The 14,836-nt window shown below is 40.7% G+C and overlaps 1 protein-coding gene across 1 annotated transcript in view; it reads left to right on the top strand.

Moving 5' to 3' along the window:
• Window positions 1–3,955: 3,955 nt before the first annotated feature.
• The window catches only part of LOC102299740 (proton myo-inositol cotransporter), a 95,196-nt gene continuing 84,315 nt past the window's right edge, over window positions 3,956–14,836 (top strand). The window contains exon 1 of the mRNA XM_005915729.3: window positions 3,956–4,841. Coding sequence (XP_005915791.1) covers window positions 4,268–4,841 — 574 coding nt within the window. The 5' untranslated portion in view covers window positions 3,956–4,267. The remainder of the gene's footprint in view (window positions 4,842–14,836) is intronic.

Below are 14,836 nucleotides of genomic sequence, written 5' to 3'. Positions count from 1 at the left end.
GACCCGATAACTGACACAGCTGGTCTCAGTCAAGAAATCTCTTAAACACGACCTGCCTAACAAAGTGGAATAGATCAAAAGATCCTCAAAAGCCAGACATCAAGCAATGAAAATTCAGTAGCACTGAATCTTAACGTGGCTGAGCGAATGTACTGAAACCAGCTTGGACTTTCCCCACCAACTGAGTTCAGCGAAAGTGGGAAACAGCATCTCCAGTTCCATCTCCCTGTTCATCAGCTTCCCTCAGGGCTGTGTCCTGAGCCCACTGCTGTTCACGTTGCTGACACGTGCATCACATCATCAGATGACATAACAGTGGGACAATAACGACCTGTCCTACAGAGAGGAAGTGAATTAATTGGTGGACTGGTGCAGTGTTATGAATCTGTTCCTGAATGCCGAGAAGACCAAGTCCTCACCATCAGACCTGAACTCTTCAAAACACAGCGCTACCTGTGTGAAAAAATTACTGTTTTTTCCTTAAAGGTTTGATTTTTTTTTCACTTTCATGATAAACACATTTATTTAGAAAATGCATTTTGTGTTTATTTGTGTTATCTTTGTCAAACACCTTTTTACTCTTTGCTGTTTGTATTTTTGATCTCACCAGTTAAACTTTTTAATTAAGACTTGGTCAAAGAAGGAAATTTCTCAATTATACTAAATAAATAAATAAATACCCAGAGAAAAGATACTTTAAATCAGGACATGTGCCTCCATTTTCTGCTGCCACCTGAGGCTTGGCAATGTGACAGCCCATCGCGATTTGTCATCTGCATTTCTTGCTGCTGGAAGCAAACAGTGCACTGGTTAGATCAAATGGAAACACAGTGAAGAAAGAGGAGAAGCAGAGTTGTAAATAATGAAAGGAAGGTGCACAACTCAGGGTACTCGTTTGTGCACATCTTAATCTAATATTTTCTCCTTAATAACCATTACCAAAACCAATCATTCTGGTATTTAAATAATAAGATTGATGGTGTTGAGTAGGGTTTGTTTTCATGGTTTCTTTGTCTCCATTCTTAAGTCATTATGACACGTTACAATGTGTAGGGTTTTGTCCATATAATACTAAATTGCTTAGCTAATTATAGGCCAATCTCCAACCTTCCTTTCATGTCAAAAATTATAGAATGAGTAGTTGTCAAACAGATTGTCTGCAGAGAAATGCCTTATTTGAAGAGTTTCAGTCAGGTTTCAGAGCTCATCAAAGTACAGATTTAGTGAAGGTTACAAATGATCTTCTTGTGGCCTCTGACAGTGGACTCATCTCTGTGCTTGTCCTGTTAGACCTCAGTGCACCTTTCAATGCTGTTGACCATAAAATTCTATTAGAATGGTTAGAGGATTACAGGTACTGCGCTGCAGTGGTTTGTATCATATCTATCTAATACAGAGGTTCCCAAAGTGTGGGGCCCACTGAGCCATTGCAGGGGGGGAGCAGTGCTTGGACACTGCTAGCATAATTGACAGGTTTTTGGCGGGGCTCCCACGCAAACGCAAAGCAGGAGATGAAGCATCGCCAAATATGTTTCTAAACCAACTTCATTTCAAAGCCAAAGACTAGAAAATATGGTGAAGCATGTCTTCCCTTTGGCTTCACCTCATCAGAAGACATAGCATATATTTTCACTGCTATGCTGATGACACCCAGCTCTATCTATCCATGAAGCCAGATAACACACACCAATTAGTTCAACTGCAGGAATGTCTTAAAGACACAAAGACCTGGATGGCTGCTAACTTTCTGCTTCTTAATTCAGATAAAACTGAGGTTATTGTACTCGGCCCTGAAAATCTTAGAAATATGGTATCTAAGCAGATTCTTACTCTGGATGGCATTACCTTGGCCTCCAGTAATGGTTTGAGGAACCTTGGAGTCATTTTTGACCAGGATATGTCCTTCAATGCACATATTAAACAAATATGTAAGACTGCTTTCTTCTATTTGCACAACATCTCAAAATTAGAAATATCCTGTCTCAGAGTGACGCTGAAAAACTAGTTCATGCTTTTAGTACTTCCTGTTGAATCCAGAATTCAAAATCCTGCTCCTCACATACAAGGTCTTAAATAATCAGGCCCCATCTTATCTTAATGACCTTGTAGTACCATATCACCCTATTAGAGCACTTCGCTCTCACACTGCAGGCCTACTTGTTGTTCCTAGAGTATTTAAAAGTAGAATGGGAGGCAGAGCCTTCAGTTTTCAGGCCCCTCTTCTGTGGAACCAGCTTCCAGTTTGGATTCAGGAGACAGACACTATCTCTACTTTTAAGATGTGGCTTAAAACTTTCCGTTTTGCTAAAGCATATAGTTAGGGCTGGATCAGGTGACCCTGAATCCTCCCTTAGTTATGCTGCAATAGGTGTAGGCTGCTGGGGGATTCCCATGATGCATTGAGTATTTCTTCTTCAGTCACTTTTCTCACTCATCGCATAGACCTCTCTGCACTGAATCATATCTGTTATTAACCTCTGTCTCTCTTCCACAGCATGTCTTTTATCCTGTCCTCCTTCTCTCATCCCAACCAGTCGCAGCAGATGGCCCCGCCCCTCCCTGAGCCTGGTTCTGCCGGAGGTTTCTTCCTGTTAAAAGGGAGTTTTTCCTTCCCGATGTCGCCAAAGTGCTTGCTCATAGGGGGTCATACGATTGTTGGGTTTTTCTCTGTATGTATTATTTTGGGGTCTACTGTTCTTGTGATTTGGTGCTGAATTCAAAATTGGTATTACTTATGGTGCTTCTTTTGAGTTTCCGATTAGTCATGCTAATTATTTTAACTTTCAGAGAAAATGTGCTCATTAAATATTCTGTCACTAGAAGGTAATTGGTTAATTTGATATGATGTAGCCTAACTATTCTATAAAGTGGCATCATCTATGGCAGGGGTCAGCAGCCTAATTCAGCTCTGAGATTAATTGAGCCTCAAGGCTCAATTAGCTGGGGACAAAAAGGTAAATTCCCTAAAAGACACATTTCTTGGTTTGTTCTATGTAACTATTGTATATGCATGGAAACCCTGTCTCATTATTGATCTTCTTCTGTAATCGGTTCAATCACAAGTCATTTTCAGGCCATGTTAATTCTTCAGGGACACCGTTGTCCATGTATTGATCCTCTGAACTCATGAATGCTTTAACTGCTATGCCATTCTGTACACTGCAGCTATGTTTCATCAGTGGTGAAGGACAATTATAGGGTTTGAGTGTATGGAGAAGATAAACTGGTTGGTATGGGTCACTGATAAACCTTTTTTTTTAGCTTCAAGCAGACAGATTATGACACATGTATTGCCAAAATAGATTAATTTAGATCAATCAAATAGTTTTTAAACAACAATCAACATTTAAAGTGAATCAGAAATTGTGCAAATGTAAATATTTTAATAGTTACAGAGTTGATTCATTAAAAATCAGCTGATCCTACTTAATTTTAAGAGCACTGAAATATACTCTGCTTGCTTTGTGGCGGTGTTAAAGCTAATCAGCAGTACAGATACTATAATCCATAAAAGTGGATAGCAGCTGACATGTACAACATCATTGTACGACTGTCTGCGCTTGGAGTTCTTCCACCTGTAATACAAAGCTACTGCCAGTAGGGGGAAGCCGTTTTCCAGTTTTGCCAGAGGCAGCCTGTCGTAAGAGTAAAACGTGTTGAAAATGTTTAAAGCAACAACATTCCGGTTTTTATATCTTTTAGTTAACAAAGGTTTTTCTTATTTTTATGATTTTATGCTTTAGCCCCACAAAAAAAGTGTTTTTTCACGAGGCTTAAGCATCACCATCAAATGAAATTATACAGCAGACATTTACACATCTTTGATGTGTATTAACGAGCATATTAATCCGCCTGATTTGGTCAGTTAACAACTGCAGACCGCATATTCCCCATAAAAGATGGTGCTGATAAGTCTTCGCTCCACGCTTCCAAAACAACATTTCTTTGCGTCACGCCGACGCTGGTAGTGACGATGTGATCCACTACACTCCTCCTATCTCACCTTTCCTACCCTACTCTTCTCCAACTCTCCCATCAGGACCACAGGGATGTCATGCGCGGATAAACAAGGCTGGAGCACAACTTTACTCAGCAGCGGGCTTCTTTTTTTTATTTGGAAGTGTCTTAGGACAGTCAGCGTGACTTTAAGTCTAAGCTGAGTGTAGTGGGGGGGTAGGCCTGTTAGTTGGGTGGGCGTGTGTGTTTGTTTTGTTGTCAGACGCTTCAAATACAACTCAGCAGCCCTGTCCTGTGTTGTAGTTCCCATATGTCGCGAAGGCAGGCCGACCATGACTACAACCTCCGGAGTATGAACAACCTGATGGGCGAGAGGTGGAAGAAAGTGAACGACGGAGGTGAGCGCAGTCTCATCAAGGCTCCGTCCAACGCCAGCATCAGCAGCCAGGGCGCCTCCACTGGAGCTTCCGCCGCCGCTGGTGCCCCATCAGCCCCCTCCTCCTCGTCCACTGGAGACCTGGAGAGAGCTGCCCGCAAGCAGTTTCAGCAGGATGTTACACCTGGTTTCGTCTACGTCCTGGCCATCTTCTCCGCCCTGGGGGGCTTCCTTTTCGGCTATGACACCGGGGTGATCTCCGGGGCGATGCTCCTATTGAAGCGGGAGCTGGACCTGAGCGCCCTGTGGCAGGAGGTGCTCATATCAAGTACTGTGGCCGCAGCCGCCCTCTCCGCCCTGCTGGGCGGCTTTCTCAACGGGGTGTTCGGGCGCAGAGTGTGCATACTGCTCGCCAGCTTCTTCTTCGCCGTCGGGGGGATCGTCCTTAGCAGCGCTCCCGGTAAAGAGGTGCTCCTGGCGGGTAGGCTCATCGTTGGATTGGGGCTCGGTAGGTTTCAGGGGCGTTTTCAGGTTTTTGAAATAAGGGGGCGCAAAAGGGGTGGGGTCTCAGAAATTTCAATAAAAAAAATTCTGAATTAAGAAAATGTGGAGGGAATGGAGCTAACAAAATCAGTGTAGATACGATATAAATCAATTTCATTCTACCAGGTAGCAAAACTATAGATGTCGAACATACTTTGTTCTAAGTTCAACTTTGAAAAGTAAAGCACCTGAGTAACTGTAAGCCGTTATATTTCTTTTAAGTCTCCTTGTAGTCGGCTACCTAGAGTTCATGTATAGTTTGTGCCTTGTAGTGGAGATTTTCCACGGTGTCACAAAAAAACTGGCAGACACACGGACAGCCGCATGGACCCTTAAAGCCATTAAATATTTACCTTGTGAACAGCACCATACTACAAAATTGACATCATGGGCGTTATTGGTAGCTAGCTGCTTTTCTGCAGGTGGTGCACCTCTGGGTTTTTGTAACCTGGCGTGCCGTGCCGCCGCCACCACAGCTGGGTTGAAGACACGAGTGTTGGGTTTAATAGCTCCTTTTACAGAATTCCTGAAAAAGTTTTGATTTCTCCTTCTGCATCATGGCTGATGTGGCAGTATTGCCTGAGTGGCGACGCCTATGATTAAGGAGAATATTGCAGCGGCTACCTGAGCCATAACAGTGAGCATAAATGAATTTGACTGTGTGAAAATGATACTACCGGCATTGTACAAAGCCACCAACACACCAGGGCCTTCACACTCACTGCCTGGTGATCAGTATTTATTTTGACAGCAAGTTTTCTGATTGCATCTCGTCTCTCCACAATATTTACCTTTAAAAGATTTTGTCTTGTATTTGGAAGGATCATCATTCCACTTTATAATATTATCTAATATTGAATATTCGTATTTATATACCATGAGGAGAAAAGCCCTGCTCCTAATTAAACACCCTGAGCATGCTCCCAGAGTCTTTGTTTAAGAAAAGTTTTTTTTACCAGTCCAGAGCAAGAAACAAAGCCAACTGTAGCTTTAGACAAATTGCTATTCCAATGAAATTACTTCAGCCTGCCCGGCGCTAATGATAATGTGATTTATTGATTTTTTCTTCAACACTTCCCCTTGCTCGCTCGCCATTAGAAAGAACAGAGGTGGCACTCGGCTTAAGTGCCCCTTGAAGTCAAAGATCTTAAAGCTTTTGGTGGTTTTGGTGATGCATTGCTGCTGTAGCTCCTCCTCCCCCACCACAGGCCTGAGGTTTGCAATTACTCGCAGCGTCTAATTACGCAGCGTGGCTCTCTGCTTCCTTTATCTGCATGCCACTGGCTGTTAGACAATTTGCAGTCCCCATTATCATCATCATCGTTCTCATTATTAGATTTGGTTGGGTATCATTAGGTGATAAAGGGGAAACTCATTCTGAATGATAAATATCACCCCATCAAATGAAGCCCAGATAAACCTACAAAGCACACAGGAGACACATAGTGCCTCTGATTTTGCCTTTATTATTGAGTTGCACTCGTCTTATTGGCTGCCTCGTCCCTGCTTCCTTCCCTGTAGCCCACCTTTGCACATTGCCTTTCTCCTACTTCCTTCCGTGCATGAATATTTTTGCATTCTGAGCTTTCTCCCCTCTTGAATCATCCATCTCTCTGCGTGGTCTTCCTTCCACTCTGCGTGCCTTTCCACGCAACGCTTCTTTTGATCACAATTCAATATGCCTCACATTATTTATAGCAGCTGCTGTTACTCATGAGTCGCATCTCTGCTGTTAAAAGTGGCTTTCAAGGCTCGGTACTCGTCCATCACCTCTTTTGAGACCAGTAAGCGCTCCTTTCAGTGATACATGGAGGACTTGCACACCATTTTTATCATCTTCGGTCAGGGATCCTTACTAAGCTCTACCCGCCTTAAAGAGCTCGGTGTGTACCCCTTTAACAAACTAAAGTCGTTTATTAATTTGCTCCCCTTTTCCTGCATTTCTTTTGCTTCCTGTGAGAAGCAACTCGAACTTGGATTCTTTTTGTGTGATTAAAGACCAGTCGTACTCCAATTTGCATGTTTGTCTGGCACTGGAAATGTGCAGATGATGACAGCTTCTTGGTTAAATTTGCACTACTGTAAATGGAATGATGTAAGACAATTTTATAATGAATGAATGGAAGTTTTAAAGGTTATGCTGGAAACCCTTGTATTTATTTCAGATTTACATTTTTGCAATACATGCATGTTTAGGCTCTTTTCCAATGAACTGCTCTCATTGATAACAGTCTAACCAACTTAAAGTGTGAATCTTCTGAAACAAGGTGCCACCAGCAGCATTATAGTGCAATAATAGTGACACAGCAATATAATAAGTGACTGAGCATAAGGGAAATATATATATACTTAGGGGTGCAACGATACTCGTATCGATATTGAACCGTTCGATACAGTGCTTTCGGTTCGGTACGCATATGTATCGAACAATACAATTTTAATTTATTTTATCAACTTTCCTTCTGACGATGCTGTCTGTGTTGAGCGCTCAGTGATCTGCGTTCGACTACTCCGCCTAGGTGCAGTGCACCTGGCGAGAGTCATGCAGATTCCTAGCGCTCACAAGCAGCATAGCAAGGCAGGCAAGCTAGCAGACAGAAGCTAAGCTCGTTCACATGCAAATGAGACCTCCCCCACTCATTCAGATCTGGCGTTTGGAACTATTTTGGTTTTCATGTGAAGTATGACCCTGAAGGTAAGCGAGTCATGGACAAAAGTAAAACAGTATGTTGGATGTGCCATGCAATGCTCAATTACATGGGTGGGAACTACTGTGTTAGCGCAGTTAGCTCGTTAACGTGTTGAGCCGTCTAGCCCCACACAGCGATGGCGTGCTCGTTAACGGAGATTTGCCTGTTATGGCGTTAAGGTCATTTTAACGAGATTAACCTGAAGCACTAGTGGGAACACAACGAATATGACTGCACATTTACGCCGACATCATCCTAGTGCAGACAGAAAGACAAAAACAACAGACGCATGCTACAAACTTTACCGAGTCATTTAGACAGCCGTTAGCACATGATTCTCCTTGGCCTGAAGTTTATGCTGCTGAGAATATAGCCCAGAAGAAGCGGATAGTATAGCTTTTATTTTGGAAAGAGCATTTCTCTGTAATAAACTCTCTTTTCCAAAGATGAGTGATTCCTCAATCAGATACAGGGCTTGCAATATCGCTAGCCCGACGTCCTGGGGCTAGCGATTTTTTTCAGACGGGCTACCCTGCCCGTCGGGCTATTGTAGGAAGGAAAAATATATGTCAATGCTTTTGCATTCTTTCAGAAATGTAGCTGGGTAATTATGTCATTGGCATCGGTGAGCCACTGTCAATATGTGACATATTGAAATCGCGTTTGAATTTGCGCTTGTTTTTTGCTTTCACTTTGCAATCGTGCGAACTGTGTATAGAGAGCGACAGCACTGATCTGTGAGTGATGATAATTTGCGCACCAATTCCTCTGACATCGTCTTATTAATCGTTAGCTTACTATGCAAACATGACAAGTGAAATCTCTTGTGTTGCTATAGCCATGATATCCTGATAAGATACTTTCATATCGTGCAAACATTTATAATGATATTATTGTGGACAATATGATGTAGCACAGCCCTAGTTTGTAAAGCTATAATGTGTATGTAAAGGTGGATGGAACGTGTTGGTCTGAAAAGTAAAGACCAATCCTGAATTTATTTTTATTGTCCGTCAGGGGGCGACTACTCTGATCAGTGTAATCGGGATAGGCTTTAGCACAAGCCTACCTAGAGATATCGCTGTCTTATCTGTATACAGTGTCTTTGGCTTTGCTGTCAGATCCTGTCAGATGGATCACTGTCCATTACCTATGTGTATTAGGGATGGGATAATACATTGATATGCCAATATACAGTATTGTATCACAATTATCAAGAACTGGTACTAAGTAATAATACATTTTTGCTTTTATTCTCTTTAGAGTTATTTTTTGCGTTCAATGAAACATATATAATGATTTGACACAGGTGATTGTCTTGCAACATATTGTTTCGCAGGTATCATGATACCATGGGTATAGTGATGTTAACTTAACATTAGTACGATGCTGTATTGTATTTGATATCTCGCAGCAGACTGAAACGTTTGTCCTACAGTGCCACTAGGGCTGCACGATTTTGCATAAAATGAGAATCACGATTTTTTTGCTTAGAATTGAGATCACGATTCTCTCACGATTTTCTTTTCCAATATAAATATTTATTGCACTTATTAACTGCACATCAACTTCGTAACAGTTGAGACTGAACATAAAAACAATAAATAAACATAAAAACAACAAATGTCTCACGTTTTGTTGTTGCCGCAAAATGTTGTACTGCTTGAAATTCCGTCTCCACCGTTGCTCGACGCGTGTATAGAGCAGGTAGTGCAACAATAGAAAAATAGTTGCGGGACGGCACTGTGTAGCGTTTGTCTAGGGTGTTGATCATTTTCCTAAATCCCTCGTTTTGCACAGTGTTGATGGGAGCCATATCTTTGGTCAGGTGATAAGTGATAGCCTCCGTAATTTCTTTGTGCCTGCGGGAGTTCGACGGGTATAGGGAAGCGCTGTATAAGGTTCCCGTTATTGATGTTTGGGTGGTTGACCTGGACGGATTTTCTCCTGTCACTTTCACTTTCACTTTTGAATTTTTTTGTAAATATCACTTTCCAGAAGTGTTTTATTTTTCTTTTTTTCTCGTCATTTATTTAGACTGCTTACGGGGAATTTTACACAAACAAACCTGACACTTGATAGAGAAAGGGTTTCTTTAATGGCAGCAAATAGCTGCCACTTTGTCTGATTAAAATAAATTGAATGTGTACTTCTAATTAGCTAGCATGGTAAATTAGACAGGTGGCTCTGATGATCTAATTACATACACAGTGTGAAAGTGTTGAGAAAACTCTTCAGTCTCAGTCGTTGTGCCCTGTCGAACCTCCATCCACCCATTTGAGGCATGTTTTGAGTTTGTGCTTGACTCCCTGCTTCAAATGTGGAAAAGTTTCTAAATGATTTCTATGATTACTTCATCTGAATTGTAGAGGATTTGATTTCTAAAGTATTGTTAAAGCATGGTCATTATTAAGTTAGAGAAAGTTGGATTAAGAACCTCTATTTAAGTACAGTAAATACACTGTTTGACATTTAAAAGTACAGGGTGGGACACAAGATTTACAATGTTCATATCAGTAGGCCTGAAAGAAAGAAAACTCGAATAACTGATTAGATCATGACGAGAAAAAGTGTTTTATGCAAATATTTTTTCTGTTTTTCTGTTGTAGACATGTAAATGGAACATATTTATGCATTGTACTGCTAGTTGATCAAAATAAGATGCTGGAAATTTTTTAATTTATTGACTTCTTGTAAAAAAATAATATACAGATTAATTAAAAATGAATAAATGACAAATTATGTATTTTGTTTGCAGCTGTGTGTGGAAATTACAATATGAGAAGAAAATAGATTAAATGGGTAGCTTATGCCAAAGATCCCGGAGGGTTTGTGTCAGGAAGGCCATCTCATTTAGAAATCTGCCAAATCAAAGATGATTGGCGCTAGGGCTGGGCGATATATCGAGTTTTTTAAAAATATCGATATATTTTCATACGAGATATAAGATGTGACAATATCGTTTATATCGATATAGTCTATGTTACGTTATAATTATACTTGTGGAGCCGCAGGTTTGCCTCTCTTTCGTCCACTTTTGTCTCTACGCAACGTTACTCGGCCTCGCCTCTCCTTCACTGAACACAACTCCGCCTCCCCCATAGCTTCACCTGCAGGCAATGACAAGATGAAAGCGGAAAATCTCCGTTAGCGAGTTACCGTGCGTGGGGCTGGACGGCGTCAACGTGTTAGCGAGCTAACCGCGCTAACGAGCTAACCGCGCTAACGACATGCAGCCAGGAGGGGCTGCACGGCCTAAAATCCTTTCATTTTCTCAAAAATCGACAGTGCCCTTATGTATGAATTCTGGTTGTGCTTACTGACCGCGAACCGATTTTATGTGGACACAGCGCTCAGCAATCTGTCAAAAAATGTTTTAATATGACTTTGCTAAGCTACGGAGCTGCACCGCTTGATGGATTGTCGGAGGATTACGGCTACCGAGGAGGAGCCTCGCGGAGTGATACGTACTGTGTGTGTATAAGGACCACAAATGGCACCTGTTCAGAGACGTGGTGCAGCTGTGAAATCTGTCTCTTTGTTATTATGCTCAGCGTCTATTAGTTTACATTTTGACTGCACAATTGTGAGCTTTTTGTTATGCACAAAAACAACATTGTTTTCTTTTATTTATGGACCATGATTATTTAATAAATGCTGATAATTTATTTTTGAGTAATTTCTTCATGTACATCTACGCTGTATGTAAATAAAAGTGCCCGTGTGACATCTGGGACACAGTGTGACTAAGAACTCTCTTTTTGTTCTTAACTTATGGCTTTAAAAAAAAAATCGAGATATATATCTTATATCGCCATCCAGCTAAAAAATATCGAGATATGAATTTTGGGTCATATCGCCCAGCCCTAACTGGGTAATGAGCAACCGTGTGGGATCATTTTTGAATAAGGGAGCAGCTGAAAGTATCTTGTTCCACTTAATAAATTGATGATGTAGTCTTGTTGTTCTCTCCATATTGTGTCACTCTGAAGCGCATATAGGCCTGAGATACCCATACTGATGTTAACATGTGTATATGTGTGTGTATGTATATGTATATATACTAGGGGTGCAACGATACACAAAATTGACGGTTCGGTTCGATACTTTGGTGTCACAGTTCGATATTTTTTCGATACAAAAAATGTTCATGCCTTTTTAATTTGTCATTTATTAAAATTATGAATATATATTTTAACTCAAAAGTACAGTTCTTAAATTCAATGTTGCTGAAACATCAAAATAATTAAAAAAAATAAATCTATGATCGAGAAATCACTCATCTTTGGAAAAGAGAGTTTATTACAGAGAAATGGCTCTTTCCAAAATAAAAGCTATACTATACGCTTCTTCTGGGCTATACTCTCAGCAGCATATTAAACATATCAGGTCCCCATAAGGAGAATCATGCTAACGGCTGTCTAAATGACTCGGGTAAAGTTTGTAGCATGCGTGCTTGTTGTTTTTGTCTGCTTCCACTTGTCTTTGCACTAGGATGATGTCGGCGTAAATGTGCAGTCATATTCGTTGTGTTCCCACTAGTGCTTTCAGGTTAATTTCGTTAAAATGACATTAACGCCATAACGCCGCAAATCTCCGTTAACGGATCGCCCCGTGTGTGGGGCTGGACGGCGTCAACACGTTAACAAGCTAACTGCGCTAACGCAGTAGTTCCCACCCATGTAATTGAGCATTGCGTGGCACATCCGACATACTGTTTTACTTTTGTCCATGACATGCTTACCATCAGGGTCATGCTTCACATGAAAACCAAGATAGTTCCAAACGCCAGATCTGAATGAGGGTGGGGGAGGTTCAATTTGCCATGTTGCAACGAGCTTAGCTTCTGTCTTGCTAGCTTGCGCTGCGCTCAGTGGATCTGCACTGACAGTGCAGCCTAGGCGGAGTAGTCGAACGCAGATCCACTGAGCGCTCAACACAGACAGCATCGTCAGAAGAAAAGTTGATAAAATAAATTTTAAAAATTGTATTGTTTGATACATATGCGTACCGAACCGAAAGCACTGTATCGAACGGTTCAATATCGATACGAGTATCGTTGCACCCCTAGTATATACCTGTAAGTACATATGTGTCTTGGTTTGTTATTCGAGCTACAAAGCCAAATATATGTAGCAAACTGTATGGAGGATTTATGATTGGGTAGGACATAAACAGAAAGTAAAAATAATAATTAATCGTTACTAACTAGTGGTTAAATCAGCTCATGCTTCTTCCGTTTTAAACATATTAGGTTATTTTATTATAATCATTATTTTCCTTCTGTTTTACATTTTATTTGTGTTTTTTATATCGCAGTAATATGTTAATACGTTCAAATTAAAGCCTTATTATTATTATTATTATTATTATTATTATTATTATTATTATTATTATCAAAATGTCACTGTGATACAATGATATGCAATAATAGTAGATTGCAAGACAATCATCTGGGTCAAACCTTGATCTGTTTGTCACTGAATACAAAAAAATAACTAAAGAAAAAGAAAAGAAGACATTATTTATATTTTGTGTCATTTGTTTATAATTGGAGTGATATTCTGCTGTGTATTGCCGTATCAATATATTAGCCCATCCCTAATACACATAGGTAATGGGCAGTCAGCCGCTGCAAACACCGAGTGAAACACCAGTCTATAAATATACTGTGATATTAACACAAGCAGTCGTAACACTGATGCGAATCTAAAGGAATTTATTGAGTTGGAGTTGTTTTTTTTAGAAACAAAAGTAATATAAACTGAGGGAAAAGCAATAATTGTTTTCAGAGATTTTAAGATAAAGTGATGAAAACAGCAAAGAAATGCATGAAATACAGAGACTGCTAAAGTGTCAGCTGCACACTATCATTAACTGAACAAGCTCTGATTGCTCTTATGAGGGAGAGAACTAATCACATGGGTCATTTCAGCTGTTACATCATAAGTATCCCCTCCCTTTTGTGCTGTTACATTTTTACCATACAGAGATCTCCATTAACCAAGCACGCGTGAGCCAGACACTCAAAGATAATGAGGCAAACTGAAGGTGGAGACGCTAATGAGGCAACCTGTTTTGCATGCAATTTTTCTGGCCCAGTCCGATCACCTGCACATTAACACGAATGTCAGTTCTCAGAAAAGCCAACTGTTGAGCGTTTTTGAACAGGACTCACCGGAAAGGTCATCAGAGCTGTTTGTCAAACCAGGAAAGGCCATACACCACCATGCCATGCCTTCTTGTATTTCTACACATAAACCTGGTTATTGTTGAGCTGACCTTTGCCTAAGCACATCGACTGTTGTGCGATATGAGCTGGTGCTTGCGCAAGCAGACAGACAATATTGAGCCAGACTTGCGGGATTAACTCTAATTTATTATTTGATTTAGTATTTTCAAATTCAGTCAAACAGTTATCCACATCCAAACCATAATTTCCTATACAGATATACAGACAGACAGACAGACAGACTCAGCAGTGCAAAGAAACCACTGCTTACCCTAGCACTAACCCTGACATTGACCAGGCGGTCAATATTTCTGCTTTTATCAAATTGCTCCCCGATTTTTTAGTAGTCAGGGAACCAAAAAAAAATCATAATTCAAAATCAAAACATCAAAACTGTTTTGCATTAAAAAAAAAAGCCTAGAGGAAGTCCAGAGCTGTTACATGCAGCTCTTTTGCCGTCACCAGTGGCTCTCTGTGGCTTTGAAAAAAAATTTGGTGAAAATGAAAATTAGGTTAGGTTTTCACAGAGGCTGACTTGGAGCTCAGCAGGTTTAATAGGTTGGCACTACAACTCGAATATGCTTTGCAGCTCCATATAGACTTCTTGTTCTTAAAAATGTCTCTTTTTAGTAAAGGTTGGATGACGGTATGGTTGGATTATGGCTAAAACCTCAGAGAGCAAATGGTGAATGCTCCGTCCTCCATGCTCCAACTGAGAGGGGCAATTGCTTTTATCAGTTTTATCAGTAAAACTCAGTTAAAGTTGTACCCTCTTCAATAAAAGTGGGCAAACTTTGCCCACTTTTGACAGGGGCAAAGAGGAAGCATCCAACTGAGTACACATGTTTAACATGATGTCCTAAAAGTTTATGATATATTGGGGGAATTATTCAGCTCTATCCTTAGTTCACCCTTTATCAGGGGTCTCCAACTCCAGTCCTTGAGAGCTATTGTCCTGCAGCTTTTAGATGCATCCCTACTCCAACACAGCTGAATCAAATGGTTGAATCACCTCTTCAGCATGCCATCAGGTTTGGC

Source organism: Haplochromis burtoni, unplaced genomic scaffold (assembly GCF_018398535.1).
Source record: "Haplochromis burtoni strain Fernald_Lab_line unplaced genomic scaffold, NCSU_Asbu1 Contig_14, whole genome shotgun sequence".
NCBI lineage: Eukaryota > Metazoa > Chordata > Actinopteri > Cichliformes > Cichlidae > Haplochromis > Haplochromis burtoni.
Note: the sequence above shows the minus strand (reverse complement) of the source record. Positions and strands in the feature narration are given on the sequence as shown.